Here is an 18583-nt window from a genome sequence, read left to right as displayed (position 1 = left end):
GCTGGAAGGGTCTTTGCATGCGTGCTCTTCTCCAGGGGCTCACTCATTAACATACCAGACCAAGACCATGACGTAGTCGACAGCAAGGTAGAAGCATAACTTTATATAAACATCTCAGTTCCATACAGATCTATGGAAACTGTAGCAGCCGCGCGAATGCGTCGTTGCAAGTTCTTTGCATGGTCTCGCAGGAGATGGTCGATGACATATGAGGATACGACACTTGCTGAACTCTGTGTATGACTGTTCTTTGATACATTGCTTGTGAGAAGAGCTGATGCCGAATACTCACGAGGCGATGGTGGAGAGAAATGAGGAACGAAGGTCCGCGTTTCCAATAGTTTCGCTGTGTAGCAAATCCTCCACATGAGCTAGAATTGCGAAACACATAACTAGTATCACCTGTAACATCCCTCAGCCTATCATGTTCAAGAGCCAAGATTGAACATCGAGGACATGGTGTTGTGGGACTTGTAGCCTTGATTCATTCCAAGTCAATGATTTATATCCTAACTCAATACCTTTCGCAAACCTACGTGTATCAACGGAAGCTTAAGCGGAGGCATAAGTGTTCTGCCACTCGGTATAAAAGGTTGGCCAGACCCACAGTGGATTCAGACAGCAACATAGAACGCGTCTCTGATCAATGGACGCTTCAATAGATTCTGGTTTTCAGACGGCGTGCCACTCCCAATGGTAGATTGGGAACGTGAGTCTTCGGGGCTTACTTCTATTCAACTCATCACTTCATTCGGCATACCGTTCTCGCGGTTGATTCTGGTGGAATACACGTGAGATGGAGGCAAGAACCAAAGACGACCAGCAGCATACGCAGCATCCGGGCTTGGTGCATTGATATCCTTCGGCCAGATGGACGCGGAAACCCGACGATCCGGTGCGTCTCATAGCAGAGAATACACTATCGCGGCCGGTTCCAAATACCAAAGCTCAGCTTTTGTGGTGTCTAAATTGAAGCGGAAGATATACCGGCGTCCCACGAGCGCAGAGAGTGCTGCACATCCAACAAAGTTTCCATCCCGGCTCTGAAGAAGCCACACGGACCCACACCGGACCCGGCTCCGGCGCCGGCCTCGAACCAAAAGATCATCACATCACAAAACACAATGCTAATAAATCAAATTCGCTCTGCCTGCAATCCTATCAGAGGTCTTTCATAGATCAAAGCGGAACTACAAACCCGACCATTCCGTGGCTGTCGGGAAATTCTGCACCCCTGCATCGGCCCCATGCCGGATCCAGGGCCCCGACGCCCTCCTACATCCACAACCACCCACGAAATGCAACATCAACTTGCTTGCAAGCTGTCCCAACATCTCAGTTCATCAACAGCTGTCAAGCGCCGATGGTTTAGTGGTAAAATTCTCCGTTGCCATCAAGCAGCGTCGGGGAGCCGGGGGTTCGATTCCCCCTCGGCGCAGTCTTTTACCTTTAGTAAGGAATTACAACGTCTAGGTGTCTTTTTTATTACTAGGAGCATCCAGAGCATTATTAGGTATTAGGTGCTTAAGTAGTAGCAACTACTATACTTTATAGATATAATATATATAAGTTAAATAAAAATTATAGAATAAGCTGTAAGAAATAGGCTTTACTAGGTTACTAGTCCCTATCCTATACTGTATACCTAGGCGCATTAATAGCCTCTAGTAAAGAAACGGCCGCTAGCATTGGAACGGCGCAATAAAGATCAAAAGATGTGTTCACTGGTATCTAAAGGATATAAGTGAACGATCTCGAACTCTTCAGCGGCAAAAAAAAAAGGATTGGGCCCTAACCAGGGATCGAACCTGGGACCTCTCCCAGGCTGAGATGTCGACTGACAACCCTAAGGGAGAATCATACCGCTAGACCATCAGGGCTGAGGAATTGATTGATTCCGATGATTGGATGTTCAGATGAGCGATTTCGTGGTACATATCGCAAACCGCCGGCCCCTCTTCTAAGCCCCTTTTCGGTCGCGCACTTTACCATCGCGGCCAGCCAAAGCACGGCCCGGTCTCCTCTCGTACTCTGCTCGCTCCAGTTGTGATCGCCAACAGCAGCAATTCTAGAACGCGAAGGTCAAGGCGGCCACAAGCAATAGCGTCTGGATCCCGCAAATCACCCAATTAGCCAAGTCGGGGGGGATGCTCCATTCAAGCGCGCTGAGCCTCTCGATGCCAATGGGATGATCGCTCAATGCATCGAAAATGATCTTCAGGCACGGCACTTCCTAGGGCGTTCCTCCTGCCCTGCCGGGGCAACAGTCCGTCGCATGCCAGCGGTGCTGAACATGCGTCCCCGGCACACAACACATGGAGATTGGAGACGGATTCACAACAGAGGGCTATTCTTAGAGGGAAACAATCAGTCGCCCAAGGACCTATCATCCGCTATCCGGGCCTTGCCCACATGGCCGGCCGCTTGTACGCGGCACTTCAGTCGCTGTTCTACAGAAAGGCTGCTTACTTGCTTCGCAAAGGTCTACGACGAAAATGTTTACCACGTTTTAAGGGGTCAACTCGTCCGAACTTTCGTTTCTCGCGGTAAACAGCAATAAGCTTGTGCTTGTGCTACGACCTGCCGATGGGAAGGGTTCGCAAGCCTAAAAGACCAGACGGTTCGCAGGAGTCAGGGGCCGGCGCCGTCCAGGGAGAAGAAACAACCAGCAGCAGAACGGCTCCCTGAGACGGGCAGTAGCTCCGTTCTGCCCTGACGAGGCCTATGACGCGTTCGGGATTGCCACTGGTCTCTGCTTACTAGCACTGCCCGGTGGAGAATCCGGCGAGGGACCTGTCACGTCGTCGAACACTCGGAAGAAGGGAGCTGGAAGAATGAGAAGAATGAGAAGAAGAAGAGAGAGAAAAGTGGTGAAGCCCACCGCGTTCCCACACCGGGTGGACCGGGTCTCCGTATCCGTCGCCTCTGCCCTGGAACAGCTGGGAGATCCAGACCCTCCTTTATGCCAACCCCCCGGCCGCGTACGGGCCGTTGTGCGGCAGCCGCACACTTGGATCGGACCATGGGCCCGGTCGGCAGGGTGGAAAAAAGGATGAACGACTGTCACTGAACCGCGGCGAGTACGAAGTCAGTAAATGAGCTGGTGAGGCGCTGCAGTGATGTTCGTCCAGCATGTTGAGACTATAATAAGGTAAACGAGGGGGAAGCCCGAGATAGGATGCTCCATCCCATCCAATGCCCAGAGACTGAGCTGTCGAGTGTCAGTCAAGTCAAGGCCAGATGCCTTGGTTGTGGGATTGGTCTAATCTCCAGAATCCAATGCCACAAAGACGTCCTGTCACAGGCTGTCAGTGTATTCCCATCGGATGATTCCTAAGTGTGTGCTCATGCTGCATACGCAAGCGTAAAAAAGTACTCTCGACGGCGTCAGGATTCCGTCGTCCATCCTCGATCCGAATGTTGGTCGAGAGGAGGGGTAGATTGAGTCTAGAATATGCACGCTGACAGCATGTTGAGGATTTTTGAAAACACCTCGTCCAACAAAATCAAGCTGACAAGAAGAATCCAACAAACGGATGCCATCGAAATCGTGGGATAAACGTCATGGAGGGCGAGCAGTGACGATTGTTCCGCAGCCTCGACCCGGGAGTCGTCGGCCTTGTGCTGGACATTCTGCATTTTGGGTGAGAGATTTAACTTTATGCAAAGCCGGGCACCTCCACCGGATCTCCACCAGGGAGTGAGAGCTTGGAACCGAAGGGGGCATTCTCTTGCTTCCGTCAAAGACTTTGGAGAAACCTGAATCGTCAACCGGCTTTTGTCGACTCGTCCCTCTTGTCACTTGTGTCACTCCGCTACGGGTTATCATTCAGAATGTCCACTGAGTATACCCCAGTATGAGGTCGTGTACCTGGGGTTTGAGTTGTCAGTGTGTCACTACGTTATGTATGCGTGTGTTGTTTGAATGTTTGCGGACTGCTGTCCAACAAGAGTTCGTGGTCGCCAGTCCCCTCATCGCCTCAGGGCCACATTCCGTGTTCCAGGCCCAGCTGGCGGTCGCCATTTTCCCCTCACACCACACCAAAGTTACCAAACAAGCACCGACGAGCGGGTGTACCTGACGGCGGCGCTTGGTGCCGGCATTTGGATTGGGTCCACGGGGCGGGCTGGGCTGGAGGAGGATTGGAGAGTGTTCAACAAGTGTTTACACTACTGTAAGGTACAAGTACATCCCACGAGTTACGCATGCGCACAAAGTTTCCATTCTGCTCAGTATCCGTACATTGGGTTTCCCAAGTGATGCACCACAACGGAGACCAGCAGCGCGTGGTTTTTTTGGCGCCCGGATCTCCATGTCATCAAGTCCACTCATCTCATCCATCCACAGTGACACACACACACTCATTCACTCACTCAACCACTCACTCATTCTCACATACACACATACACACAGCCAAGTATGGTTTCCCAAGTCACAAAGATGCCAATTGGCAGGTGAATCGTAGACGGGATTACAGAGTCGCAGCAGTCTTCAAGGCTCAAGCTGGAATAGCCCGGGGATTCGCTTGGACTCGATCCGGGACCAAGCTTTGGCTTGCGGTGAAATTACCTTCCCCACCCCCTTTTCCCGCATCGCGGTCAACACACCGTCCAATCCTGCGTCCCGTCAATGGGCTCTCTGGGCGTCGTCCGGTGGTGGCACCCTACCCTCCATCTCGTTCTCCTCCTCCTCACTCGTCACTCCTCCTCGGCCAGGACAGGGCCTAGCCCACACACCACACACCCCCCTGAGATGTTCCAACTTCCGTCGTGGTGTGGCCCTGGAACCGAAAAGACGCCCACACCATGTCGGCTAGCCCTCACTCTCGGTCCACGACTTTGCCTGGACCACCTTGCCCCTTTGGGAACCTGTTCCTGACTAGACAGGGTTCACGAACGGGTTTGTGATGGCCAGTCGGAGGACGCACGATAGAGCAGGACGCGCTTCTCGAGTGACGACGCCCCTGTCCATACGTCCATATCCCCTGGTCGCCTCATGTCCCTCCCTAACATCCTCCACAACGGGAGACTGGCGCAGAGGAGAGACAGGAAGGACGGCCGCGATCTAATGAGATTTGTTTCCCGTCCCTTCAAAACGGGCCATATCTCCCTCCCTTTTTCCTCTGCCCATCCCGGTTTCTCCTTCACCTTCTCTCCTTCCAAACCACCATCGTCCAACACTCCGCGATAGTCATCGCTGTCACTCTTTTCGGACGGGTTCAAAAGCACAAACACTTCAATTCCCAAAACATACCCTAGCGTTTACGAAGTTTGACGAAGTCTCTCCCTCACTCCCTTCTCACACGACGATACACAAACCGAAAGTCAAGATGCAGCTCACCAACACCATCGTCGCCCTCTCGGCCGCCCTCTCCGCCGGCGTGTCCGCCCACCCCTCCCTCCACGGCCACCAGCGCTTCCACGAGCGCCGCACCGAGGAGCCCCGCGACCTGACCTTCTTCAAGAACATCCTCCCCCAGCAGTCCTCCTCCGCGACCCCGACCGCCACCGCCGCCGCCACCCCGTCCGCGACCGGCGGCGCCACCGGCGAGTACGTCCCCTTCTGCTCCGGCAAGACCAAGCGCGCCACCATCCAGCAGATCGCCTACTCGGGCAACACCGGCACCGAGGACTCCTGGGGCTGCAACATGCAGATCGTCGACGACTCCATCAAGAGCCTCTACAACTACACCACCACCTTCACCTCCTCCAAGGACACCTACTCCTGCTCCTGCTTCAACAAGATCGGCCCCAAGGGCCTGATCGACGGCGCCTGGTTCGCCGCCCTCACCTTCACCGTCAAGGAGGGCCAGTCCAAGAACGTCGCCTTCGAGGCCGACTCCCAGGGCTCCTGCGCCTGCGGCCCCGGCTCCGAGGTCCCCAAGACCTTCATCGGCCAGTTCGCCGGCACCTGGCTCGAGTTCGACTGGGGCTCCACCCCCAACGGCGGCAACTCCGGCGCCGACGCCTCCGTCCTCGTCGCCGGCGCCTCCAACATGGCCTACTACGGCATGAAGGTCGCCGCCAACGGCAAGACCTGCTCCTGGGTCAAGTCCGACGGCTCCAACGAGGGCGCCTACATGCCCGGCATGGAGGCCGAGGACGGTGTCGGCTGCAAGGGCTACTACAACGCCCACCTCGACGTCACCCTCGGCGACAACTTCACCGCCTAAGCGGAGACCGAGAGAATACGCTCTCATCTCTGTGGACGTGGTTCCACCGATAAAAACAGACAAAAAACCCGGGTTGCGTTGTCGGGGAAAAAGGAGGGGGTCTCGATTCTCGCTTTTCTTCCCAAGGCCCGCCTCGACGATCAATTTACTTGCTTTTTACATACATCGCATATACAGCTTCTTGACGGCGCAATTGGGAAACGGGATACCTTTCTTTTTCTTTCGGGGCTCTTTTTGGTCGGCGAGGCTGAATCTTTTCCAGCATCACGACACCATCTATTATCCGATGGCCCCGCCGCCAAATTTTGTTTTGGACATTGTGCAGATATCTCGGATATCGAACGAACATGGTCGGGCGGGGGGGATTTACATACCTCCCCTCCCTCGGCTTACAAATATACCTAGTGTCTGCTTCTTAATGCGACATAAACTCATCCTACGACTCTGCTTTCCCAATCGCTCAGTGTGTGCTCCTGTGATGAGATAAGTACTTCCTCAGAAAGCGTGTGCATGTGTGTCGTGTGTCTATGTCTTCCGGGCGAGTGGTTCGTCTCATCGGTTCGTCTCATGTGATGATAGCGGGGGAGAATCAAGCTTCACATGCGTTTCGGCCGGGACATGGGATCACACGTGGCTGGCTCTTGGTTGACGGGGATGGATGTTTTGGTAATGGGTAAGGAATGCTTCTCATAACAGAGTCATTCATCGCATTTTCGCGGCATGACGATTTTTTGGATCGCAACTTACACGACGCTTAAATCGCTCATGCCGAAGCCATCCAGACACAGCCAATTCTTCATGTGCCCTCATCCTTCTAGTCTACATCTCATCTCAAAAACCTTATACAGTATTCGCCCGGAAACGGACTCAGCATCCTATCAGTAAGTCTCCTCTTCATCGTTCTCCAGCCGCAACTCAGCCTCGCCGTCTTCCCCGATACGCAAGTCAGCCAAATCAAGCCCGTCATCCAAAAGCTTCATCGCATTGCGGTCATCCTCAGGCTCGGCCTCGTACGGCTTACTTCCCTGCTCCGTTGTCTGCCCAGACGGAGATGAGCTCGGACGAGCGGCAGCGAACCGGCGGGGACGCGGCGCCGGCGGGGGCGAGCCCGTCAGGATCGCGGCGGGGTCCCTCATCGGCCTCCTCCGCACCTCCCCGTCCCTCTCGACGAGCCGCACCGGTGCCCGTGTGGGGTTGTGGTTGTGTCCGGCGCTGAGGTGAATCGTCGAGGGCGTCTCATCGTCTTGCGTATTCGGTGGTTGAGTCCGTGGAGACGGAGTCCGAACGATGCGCGACGGACCAGCTCCACGAAGCTGCTCGCCATCCTTTTCCTCCCCACCCCCAAAGACATCATCGCCATCAAACCTCACCCCCGTCCCCCGTTCCTTTCCCCGATGCTCCTCCTCGACCCTCCGATTCGCCCGCAAAAACGCCCCCATACTCCCCGGCGTGAGCGGCCGATGCTGCCCCTCCTCGTGCCACCTCCGGCACCCCGCCACGCGACACGGGTGATAAATACAAACGCCCCTCCTCCTCCTCCCGCTCTCCTCCGTGATCCGCTCCTGCCTCGCCTTCTCGCACGCCCACCTCGCCCGCTCGTCCTCGCGCCGGTTGACCGCCGCCGAGGTCCTCTCGTACAGCTCGTACTCGACGACGTGGGCCTCGTGGCCGTCGGGCTTCACCACGATGACGGTGCCGTCGCGCAGCGTCCCGTCCAGCCCCGCGATGAAGTACACGCGGTGCCGGCGGAAGACGCAGTCCGCGGTGGTGTAGTCGAGTTCGTGGGCGAGGCCGGACGGCATGGCTACGGCGGGGGACCATTCCGCGGGGACCCAGGCCTCGTCGGTGGCCTCGGCGGAGGGGAGGGGCGGGAGGTGGTGTTGGGTCGGGGGGTTGAGGTAGGCGGAGAGGAAGGAGGTGGTCGCCGGGGATGGGTTGGGGACTCGAAGGGCGGGGGTGTAGCCGAAGCCGAAGGGGGAGTTGGCGCCGGGGAGGGTGAGGCGCGGATGAGTTGGGGGGGTTGAGCTGTTGAGGCTGCTGCTGTGTTCGTCGCTGGATGTGTAGTTGGAGGAGGAGGAGAGGCGGGCGCCGCCGGTGTTGGATCGGGGCGAGGAGGAGTGTGAGGGATCGGAGTCTGAGATGAAGGTCGGTGGGTAGGGTGTTTGGGATCGCCGTTGGCCCTGGGGGGGAATCCTGGTCTGAGGTCGTCCTCGAGGAAGGTTCACTTGGCCCGGGTTGGCGGGGGTGACGTTCTGGGGTTGGAAGGGTGATGCCATCGTGGCTGATAGTTTTGGGTTATGCCTCGAGCCGTTATATCGTTGCCTTTGGCCGCGAAATGAGCTGCCGCGAGCGAAGGGTGTTGCAACTCTACTGCCGCGAGCACCTCCGAAGCTCGTCGGTCCTGGGTATGATTCAGTCTGAACAGCCGGTGAGTACTCGGTATTATCCTGATCGTTGAAGATGTTATCGAAGTAGTCTTCCGGAATAAGGCAGATGTCACACGCCGCGTCTTCCGGACCGAGCACGACGCGATAGCTCTCGTCGCCACAAGCGCCGAACGGTAAAGACTCAGAAATGACGAGGTCGCAGGGGTCTTGGAGGTTTGCGAAGTTGACGTGGGTGCCGCAGTGCATGCAGAGGGACTGTGGTAGGAGTGTCCAGCACATTTTATAAGGTAAGTGGAGGGTATCGGAGACGGTATGACGGCAAGGTTGGCGGCGATGGAAGTAAGTTTGAGAGGTGTCTGGCTAAGAGGAAGGGTGCTTTTCTGGTATGAGACGCAAAGCGAAGACGGAGATGGGTTTTGAGGATACTTTATGGTCTAGTCGGTCGAGAGCTGCCTAGCAGGCTGGAGATGAGTTGCCTTGGTGCTTCTCTTTCTTCGTTTGGGGGATATGGAATCAGGCGTCGAGATGTCCATTGTTTTCATTGTCTGGAGGAGGACTTGAGGGACACCCTTATGTTCGAGGTTGTTCGAGATAGCATTGCCAATACCGAGAAGATAAAAGGCCATTGCAAGTTTTTCACATGGCTCTCTTGTCCCGAGACTTGGTTTGTGACAATGCTTTTCATTGTTGACATGCTCTTTGTGAGTCGAGGCATTCTTCAAGTCGTCGACGTAAGAAATCAAAGGACCTTTTTGAACTTCAAAGACAGTGCCCAAGGTCGGAGACAACTGAGCCTTTGGAAAAGTCTAAAGACGGATTGTTGTCCAGCGAGGTTATGACCAAAAGTGGCTTTAACGACACGGTCTTGTCCATCAAGGCCTCAAAGATTCATCGTTACCCCGGCTCATAGTGAAGACAAGTTCATTTCATACTCATTCTAGCAAAATGAAGATGTGGCCCTTAAACAGATGATTCAAGAACACCTTGCTCAAGAAAAAGTGAAGAAGTACACCATAACGAACAGCAAAAACACCAACACAACCCAAAAAAGACAAAAGATATCGACGTTGGCCTGATTCGAACAGACGCTCCCGAAGGAACAAGATTTCTAGTCTTGCGCATTAGACCACTCTGCCACAACGCCCGGGTGTCGAACCTGGAATCCGTCCAGGTTCGTGACGGTGCTCGCGATTCGTGGGCTTATGGAGCGGTGTGGTCAGCCCTCTCTAGCGAGTCACGGGTTGCAGGGGTTGTGTCGTCAAGCAGTAAGCGGGGCGCTTGACGGCTGACGGGTTCGACGGTACCCTTGAGAGCTCATTTGCAGGACGTGTGTTGCGGAAGAGGCTGAGATCTATCCTGGGTTTGAGGTGGTTGATGGTTTGTGAATTGGCCGTGCTTGAGGAGATTTGCTGGGGGATGAATTGCTTCTGATTCACATATATGACCACGGAACGAAAGTTCAAGGAAATTGCATTCAAACACCTTACTAAACCGTTCTATCCCAAAAGATAACCTCGAACCTAAAGAGACGCACTTACCAGACACATGATTCACACAATCACTCACTCATCGGGGACGCGAACCGTATGTCAGATTGCACCCGGTCCGGCATAGGCGACGGGAGTTGCGACGGGGCGTTCGGGGCGTTCGGGGTACCAGAAGCAGCCTCGCGATGAGCGGCCTCGGCAGCCTCAACGGCCCTCAACATTGCCTCCTGCCGCTTTTCATTCTCCTTCTCCTCGAACCTCTTATCCTCCTCGTCGACCTCGCGGGTATCCCTCGACCCAACGAGCCCGGTCGCCATCTCCCGCGTGGTCTTCTTGACGTGATCGACCAGGCTTTTCTTGGCGTCCTGCAGAGTCGCAACCAGGCCCTGGACCGGAGTCTGCGCCAGCCCCGTGACGCCGAAGTGGCCGTACAGCGCCGTCTCGATGCCCTCCCAGACGGTGTCGGCGTGGCGGGCCAGGCCGCCGGTGAGGTTGTGGACGGCGTCCCAGAGGCCGTAGTACACCTTGTTCTCCAGCTCGGTCATCTGCAGGGCGTGGTTCCTCTCGGCGGTGGACATGGTGGAGCGCATGCTCTCGGAGAACTCACCTCGTTGCTCGCGCTCGGCCTCGGCGCGCAGCCGGTCGAGGTCCTGGCGGTGCAGGCAGCGGGGGCAGATTATGGCGCGGCGGATGTAGAACTCGTGGCGGTTGACCTGGGTGCTGACGAGGCTCTCGAAGCCGGCCCAGGCGCAGCGGCAGTCGGCTTGGGGCATGCCGCCGTGGGAGCCGCCGCCGCAGCCTTCGTGGCCGATGATCTCGGCCCAGTACTTGTCGCAGCCGCCGTTGGCAGTGGAGAGGCAGCGCCGGAGTTCGAAGAGTTTCTTGCACATTTCGGCTGGTGGTCCTGATTTGTTAGATTGTGTTTGGAGTGAGGTTTTGCGCGGTACGTTGTTAGTATTTGCTGTGTTGTTGATTGGAGTGATGGAGCAAAACGCTGAGATGATGATGCTTTTGAGAAGTCATATATAACCTCGAAATGGCCATCTTCAATGCCGAACAGGTTAGGAGATGGGAAACAATGGAAGAGAACAGTGACAAGTGTCACTAAGCTTTGTCAAGAAGCTAACAAGAGATTGTATGGCGCAGAAGAACGAGGTGTCCGTCTTCAATTATTGAGGCTGATAAAGAGCTTTGATGCTAGATGGTGATGTTGTGTTGTTGGAGTAGAACAGACTAAAGGGCTTTGTTCAGCATCAAGTCCGTGACAAGGGAACGACCAGGACAAACGCATTGTGTCACAGCTGCACTGGCAGCTGTACTCGAATGAGGCATATGGCGTCTCAAAAGCTTCGAGAAAGCGAGCTTTGAAGTGTTGCAAGGGATACCCCTTCCGAAGACGAGCCCTGAGACGGTAGCTTGGAGCCGATGGAAGCCAAAAGCCTCGACTGGAGAATCGACTTTCTCGCCCAAAATCCCCGAGATCCCTTTATCCCGGATCACCTGGGAGGGCTGACGTCGGGACCTGCCGAGATGGACCCTGGATAACAACGCGTCGTGGAAACTGTCGGGAACGTTGCGGGTAGGGTGAGCGGTGCCTGGTGCCGGGCCATGCGGCGCGCCCGCCTAGGACGCCACTGGGATCTAGCGGCGAGACGAGGCGTTACAGCTGCGAGTCCTGTGACGGATGCTTGTCTTACAAGCCGTTGGTGGAGTGATTGTCGGTTTTCGCGATGTGGAAGGGCTCGAGGTGATGGACCACTTGGCGTCAGCACTGGAGATGCTTCTCTGGGTCGCGAAAGATGCAAGATGCCGACTGCAGCATCTTGATGTCCATTCGGGACGGTCCCGTTGATGGGAGCAACTATTGTCGGAACGATGTGCCGCTGGTGTCAGACCTAGTGATTGATGGATGCCGCGGCTGCGACTGAGAAAATGCGACATAACTGTCTCGCCATTTGGTTAGGCGGCGCTGATCAAGGGATGTGGGAAGGATCTGGTTGTCTTGGTATTGGCTGTTTTTGGAAGGTCAGGCGGGAGGATTCGAAAGTAGCGATGGGATGGCAGTATGATCTTCGTGATGGATGGTAGCTGTTGGAGGATGAATGTTGGTGATGCATTGAAAGCGTGGAAGGCGAATAACTGCCACAGTTTGGATACAGTGCGTAGCAGGCCTCACCACCGACTTTTTGCCTGCACAGTTCTGAAAACACTGTACGTGGAGGATCGGGTCGGTCCCTGATCCATGGCTGCAACCCCCACGATCCGGGCAAAGCGAAGCTGCTGAAAATCTTAGCTGACTGGTTTTGGACTCGAACGACAGCGAGGAATGCTCACTGTGAATGTTTCATTTAATTACTCGGCGCTTGGGGCGTACGTATGGATATTCTTCTCAGCTGTGCTCTGTGTCTGATCCTTCGAGAGCGGATATGCACCTCTCCCACGGCTCAAGTCAAAGAGGCTTCCAGAGTTTGGGACTGGGCCGGTGAGCACGCGGTGAACGGTCCGTGGTCTCAAGACGAAGGAGAAGAGTCGACGTAGCATCCATCACGTGGCGACGTGACGGAGATGCAGCGGTTCGGCAAGTCGAAAACGGGGCCGCTGCGATGTGAAGGATAGACCCGGTACCAGAAGAGAGGATCCAGCGGTTGCTTCAAGCAGGGTCCCAGTTAAATTTGCTTCGGAGCGTTTCTGATGTGATTATCGCCGGTTGCCCAGGTTGCCAGGTGGAATGAAGGAGCATCGACCCTCAGTCGGCAGTTTCGACAGTAATCATGATTGAATGTTTGCCAGCTTATCTCGTCGGCTCATGGAACCTTGAAGTGGCCGAAGTCGTGCAGATGCAGGTAATAATTAAATTGGCCCCAACAAGGCGGACAGACTGACGGGCAGAAAGCCTAAGATCCAAAGATGACGCGACTGACATCCACCGACTGCAGCACGCCAGTCCGGGCACCGAGAAATGATACGTACCTTGTCCTTGGAACTACAGATGCACGGCCAGTTGGGGGGCCGGAACTGAGGCAAGACAGAGAGATACTTCGTCGTAGAGACAGAGAGAGAGAGAGAGAGGCATTCGCAAGGTTCAGCCATGCAACCAAAAAGATACCCAATACCACGGTCTCAATAAGGCCAAGGTCAGGTACGAATACCTAATTACTGCTCAACAAGAAAGTGGCAGGTCGCAAACATTGCCATCCAGTCCTTTCTCTGCTTACTGAAGACCCCATCCCATTACGAACACATACCAAAAGCCGTCATCGCTGTGACATTGACACCGACACCCATGTGCTTCTGCTTCTGTCCCTGCTGAGGTGCTTCCTTCTTCCAATTGTCAGCCAATGCGCACTTTCTCTAGCCGCCAACGCCAACGCCAACATCTTTTTGCGACACCAATTCTTTCCATCTGACACTGACACCTACGCACCAACACCACGCCGCCGCCGTACTCACCACAAAACACCATCGACTCCCCGAACAGACTGCTTTGTACGAATCCTCGGCACAAACTATGCCCGCCCCTCGCTCTGCAAGGAGATGATTGCGTCTCACACAGGAGGCTGAAGATTGACGCTGTTGACGTCGACCGCAACCCCCGGGCCAGCTTCCACTTCCACCGAGCCTTGCCTTGCGATCGATCCCTTGACTCTGCGTCCGCACCACCACCACCTTCTTCTTGTCTCGATACTATCGTAATTGCTTCCTGTTCTGCAACCACCCGCCATCCCTGCGTCATTGGATTGGATCGCGCCTGACCCCTCCGTCCATCCATTTCACTGCCTATCCCGCGATGCTATCTCACCTGCGCTTCCATCGACGGGGCCAGTCGAATCCTACTTCGCCAAATCCCGAACAACCCTCCGCTGCTGCTCCCTGGGATCCCTCGCGTCCCCAGCAGTCTCCCTTCATTCAAGATGCCGCCCCAAGCCCAGATACCCGGTCGCCCTCGGCCACGACGAATTCCTCGCTGCCTCCTGTTCTACCCCCGATCACTCGCGTCGCCTCGACTTCCTCCGGCTCCGAGTCGCCCCTCGACCTACCCACCATCGACTCCAAGGCGATCCAAGAGACGTACACCCAAAGGTCCGAACCCACGCCGCCTGTCCCGGTGCGCTCGCCAAACAATTCCCAGTCCGGCTTTGTCGGTGGTGTCGCCTTGCGCAAGCAGCTGGACGAGCGACAACTGCAACAGCTCCAAAAGCTTCAGCAGCAGCAACGACAACACGAACAGCAGCTGCTGCAGCAGCAAATGGCAGCCCAATCGCCGGATTCCGCCGGCACTACCGTCATCGATCATGGCGGTCACGAAAGTCACTTCTCGAGATCCAAGCCCGCACCGCCCCCGCCGATAAATACGGCCCCTCCGACGAGACCCCCACCTCAACCCACGAAGTCGTCAAAATCCAGCTTCTTCGCGACGCCCACCGACCTGCAGAACCAGCACCTCAGCCCGACGACTCAATCCCAGCCGCCTGCCCAGAACTATGCGGCCACCGGACGAAGACCCGCCGGAACTAGACTGTCGAGCGAACCGACACACGTCCGCATGTCGAGCCACGCCGGCGATGCCCCCAAGGGCAGGAAAGGCCTGCCTTTTCTGAAAAATCCCATGTCCACCCTGCTCATGCGCAGGAAAACGAGCCAGAATGCGCCCGACTTGTCACCACTTCCCCTCGGCGGGAACAGGCTGGCAGAGCCCTCTTACGATCCCCGTATTAGAGGTACGCGCGTTCACGACTTCAGCGCCCCGCGATCGAGACGAAGCGTGCCGGCGAGCGATCAATCGACTCCCCCGGTCGCTTCAGCAGTGAAGCCACAACCACCGATATACGAGGAGAAGTTGGACCTGGGAAAGACGTCGTCCAGAGAAAGCGCAGCACCATCCTTCCAACACGGCAGAAATGCCAGCAACGCGTCGGATTCCGGTCGCTCGGGGTCTGTCAGTGCCTCGCAAACTGTCGCGGCATCCAGCAGTGTCGCATCCACCAAGGCGAGAAGCAGTCTGAATCTCGATTCCAAGCCTCTACCCGATGTTCCGCCGAAAGACGTTACTGCCACTTCTTCGCGCTCTGCATCGGTCGTCTCTAAGAAGCCGTCCATCAGCGCCTCAATCTTCTCCAAGACAATGCCATCCACGAGAACGAACCGATCCAGACATGTTTCCCTCTCTGCCCAAGATACGCTCTCCTCCGTGCCTCGGCACATGAAGAGTACATCTTCCAGGTTCAGCTTCGACATGGTTGGTGCAGCAAAACAGGAAAAGCTGCTTGAAGAACGCCATCGTCAGCGCGAGCTGGAAAGGAAGACATCCGATCCTCCAAACCCGAATCGCGATTCCCGATTTGACGATTTCGACGACGATTTCGACTACGACGCCATGATGGACGACGATGGCATGGAGGAGCCAATTCCCATGAGCAATGACTTTGACGACGATTACCCGTACGAGGAGGACTTCGACGCTGCTGGCACAGATCCCCTCGGTCTCGACGGCGAGGAAGATTTCGACGCTGGCGGTACCGACCCGCTAGGCCTCGACTCCGTTCCCGAAGTCGAGATCGAAGCTGACGACGACGCCGAGCTCGACCCCGACAACGACCAGGAAAACTTTGCTGGTTTTGTCTTTCAGCGATCGAACCCGGTATCTGCGTTGACAAGCCCGCACAGCGCAGGTCTGGCCGCAACCCCAAGAGACGCCGAAGGCAGAGTGATCGGCTTTGCCATGTCCAGAGATACACCAGACTTGAAGCCATCTCTAACACCAGACTTGTATCATGAGCACGTCCCGGAGCCAGACACAACGGAATCTATGTCTGAACATGCAACCGAGGGACTGGGTATTGTTGACCAGGAGCATCAGCACGAGCCGGAACTCGACTACGCGCAACAAGATCAGTCACAGCAGGAGCAGGCACATCTGCAAAACCAGCAGGAGTTGCCTGCTGGTATGCCACCACCACCGCCGCTGCCACCCCCACTACCTAAGAAGGACGACCTCTACTTCGACAATGGCCTCTTGGATGAACTCGATTTTGCTGGCGAGGGCGACGGTTCAACGTTTGACGAGTCAATCTTTGATCTGGACGACACCGATAAGTACGGTCGCCCACTTCCGGGCGTGTTTGCAAAGTTCCAGGCTGCTCGTGCTGCAGCCAACGCTCCGACCGCCCAAGACACGACTGCTGAGGGGACGACCTCTCAGGACACCGCAGACAACGACACCTCTGGCCAAGAAGGTGCTCCTCGGAGTAGCAAGAGAGTGTCGGACAGCACATCGCGACACTCTGCCCACTCCAACGTCTCGCAGTCGACTGCTCACACCTCGCTAAGCGTCGACATGCCGGCTCCGTCGGCGGAAGAATCCAAGAGACAAAGCGATGTTCTGGGCCCGGACGAAGCATCTTCGGCCATGACCTCCAGCTTTTCGAACGCAGAGCAAGGCAAGATGGAGGCTTATCAGGCCGCTCTCGCTGCGGCTGCCTTTGAAGCTGCCGCCAATGGCAAGTTCCGACGAGATTCGTCACCCCCTCCGAGCGAGATCCTGTCGCCCGGCGACGAATCGTCCCATAGCCTACCGCCGCAAGACGACTACGAATTCGACGACTATGATGACAACGGCTTTCGCGACGACCTAGACGACAACGACTTTGATTACGACGATTTTATCGCCGAAGCAAACGCCAGTGCTCTCGCTAACGATCAGGACGGTTGGTATGGCCAAGAGTTCGGGTTCTACTCAGCACCCATCGAAGGAGGTCGTCACAGCAGAGATAATTCGACTGGATCAGAGGAGAAGCCATTCGAGTACGCCAACGGAGGGTTTTTCGGACCCTCTGGCGTCTCTAGAAGCAAGTCTGGCCGCATGATCTCGCGCGAGCCTAATCTGACGCCTATTACCGAACGATCCGAGTACTCCAACCGTAACTCGATCATGAGTCTCGGGATTCCGCATGGCATCGGGTCTGGCCCTTCAAGTCTACAGAGTCCAGGCCTTGCGCAGCTCGCGATGATGGCGGACGGCGACGAAAGCATGAGTCTCACGGCACTTATGAAGCTGCGTTCCAGGGCATGGGGCGGCTCACAGGCCAGTCTAGTCTCGAGCCGCGAGGGGTCGCCCCGGTCAGAGAGGGCGGACGGCGCGAGCTCGCCATGGGGTCCAGCTCCGAGCGCCAACATCCTGGGCATCCAAAACGGCCACGCGCGCAAGAACTCGGCGTTTTCAGTTAAGAGCCGCGACATGGATTCGGACGCGGGAAGCGCTTCCGGCTCGCCCACGCTAACCATGTCGGTGCCTACCATCGGATCCCCGGCTCCTCTTCTGCCGCCTTTGAACCAGACCAGCCCGGCCGGCGTGGTGAGCTCGCCGCACTTCACCCACAGCTCTTCGTTCGAGCCGGTAATGGAGTCCGACGAGGGGGGCGAGCTGTCGATTTCCAACAGCATTTCCCACTCGGGGTTATGGATGAAGAGCCCCGACAGCGCGGTTCACCCCAACCTCGTGCCACGGACCGACCCGACGCCGCAGCGGAGACCCGGCATGGGGCACAAGCACAAGGGATCCGCGGACAGCATTTCTTACATCAAGGAAGAAGACGAAGGCGAGACGAGATGGGTGTTGGAGAGACGGTTCACCGCCGACAGCGGCGAAGTAGAGGTGCAGCGAGAGGTCGTTGGCAAGGGCCACATTTAGGAATGGCTTGGTCAGTAAAGCTTGGATACCATCAGCATCGATATGTCAAGCTTGCGAAAAGAAGTGCCGGCGAGAGAAGCCGCCATCGACGAGGGAATGATACCAGACAGAAGCGTCGGCGTAATTATTTTTGGGTGACACCTTTGAACACAGAGGCGAGGAGCAGGGAGTTGAATTACGACGATATAGAGTACAGGGCTCCGGCTACGCAAACCACGATGCGACGTAATGAGATGGGGGAATGAACGCCGTGCTTAGGCAAGGTGGCAAGAGCTGGAATAATTGAATAAAACGTTAAGTACCTAGCCTCCAACACATCATCACCAAGTTTCCGATTAAACATCCGTGGGTGTTCATCCGATGTCCAAGACCGTCCCGTCTCCTCTAGTTCAAGCCTTACTATGACTTTGTCCCGGGGCGAACTCTTGGCTCTGTACTAGCGGCCGTATCACGAAAGGGAGAACCATCACGATCGCCAACCCAGACCTCAATTGACGGATATTCTCTTCCCTCTTCCTCCCAGCTGAAGGACGGCGTCGGACATGACTCTCTCACATGACCCCGCGGCATCCCAACCACACCCCCAGCAGTCTGAACACGCACGAAGCGCTCCAATCATCTCATACGGACCACCGAACTACCGATTCACCGGCGCACCTCAGCTCGAGTAGGCAAGAGCATGGCACTAATCCCCCGGAGAAATTTTAAGCTTTTTTTGCGGCTTGGCGAATCCCGGTATCTGAACCCCCACAGGCTGTGCTGTATCGCGCGGTTCGTGATTTTGGTGTGTGGTGTGGTGTTGTATCTGAGGAGAGGGGAGAGGCCGGCCCCGCTCCGGGACCAGACTCC

The 18583-nt window shown here is 56.0% G+C and overlaps 4 protein-coding genes across 4 annotated transcripts; 2 read left to right on the top strand and 2 right to left on the bottom strand.

Moving 5' to 3' along the window:
* Positions 1 to 5330: 5330 nt before the first annotated feature.
* On the top strand, positions 5331 to 6173 carry CkaCkLH20_06597 (uncharacterized protein; the record flags this gene model as incomplete). Its single annotated transcript, XM_038889314.1, has 1 exon — positions 5331 to 6173. One exon carries the CDS (start codon positions 5331 to 5333, stop codon positions 6171 to 6173), a length of 843 nt encoding a protein of 280 aa, XP_038745612.1.
* An 878-nt stretch (positions 6174 to 7051) lies between these two features.
* On the bottom strand, positions 7052 to 8839 carry CkaCkLH20_06596 (uncharacterized protein; the record flags this gene model as incomplete). The annotated part of the gene is made up of 1 exon (XM_038889313.1): positions 7052 to 8839. The coding sequence occupies one exon, from the start codon at positions 8837 to 8839 to the stop codon at positions 7052 to 7054; it is 1788 nt and encodes a 595-aa protein (XP_038745611.1).
* Positions 8840 to 10118: 1279 nt separating this feature from the next.
* CkaCkLH20_06595 (uncharacterized protein) lies at positions 10119 to 10937 on the bottom strand (the record flags this gene model as incomplete). The annotated part of the gene is made up of 1 exon (XM_038889312.1): positions 10119 to 10937. The coding sequence occupies one exon, from the start codon at positions 10935 to 10937 to the stop codon at positions 10119 to 10121; it is 819 nt and encodes a 272-aa protein (XP_038745610.1).
* A 2897-nt stretch (positions 10938 to 13834) lies between these two features.
* On the top strand, positions 13835 to 17734 carry CkaCkLH20_06594 (uncharacterized protein; the record flags this gene model as incomplete). The annotated part of the gene is made up of 1 exon (XM_038889311.1): positions 13835 to 17734. The coding sequence occupies one exon, from the start codon at positions 13835 to 13837 to the stop codon at positions 17732 to 17734; it is 3900 nt and encodes a 1299-aa protein (XP_038745609.1).
* Between the last annotated feature and the right edge of the window lie 849 nt (positions 17735 to 18583).

This window comes from Colletotrichum karsti, assembly GCF_011947395.1.
Source record: "Colletotrichum karsti strain CkLH20 chromosome Unknown Scaffold19, whole genome shotgun sequence".
Lineage (NCBI taxonomy): Eukaryota > Fungi > Ascomycota > Sordariomycetes > Glomerellales > Glomerellaceae > Colletotrichum > Colletotrichum karsti.
The sequence above is the reverse complement of the archived record's forward strand: the minus strand, read 5'-3'. Positions and strand labels throughout refer to the sequence as shown.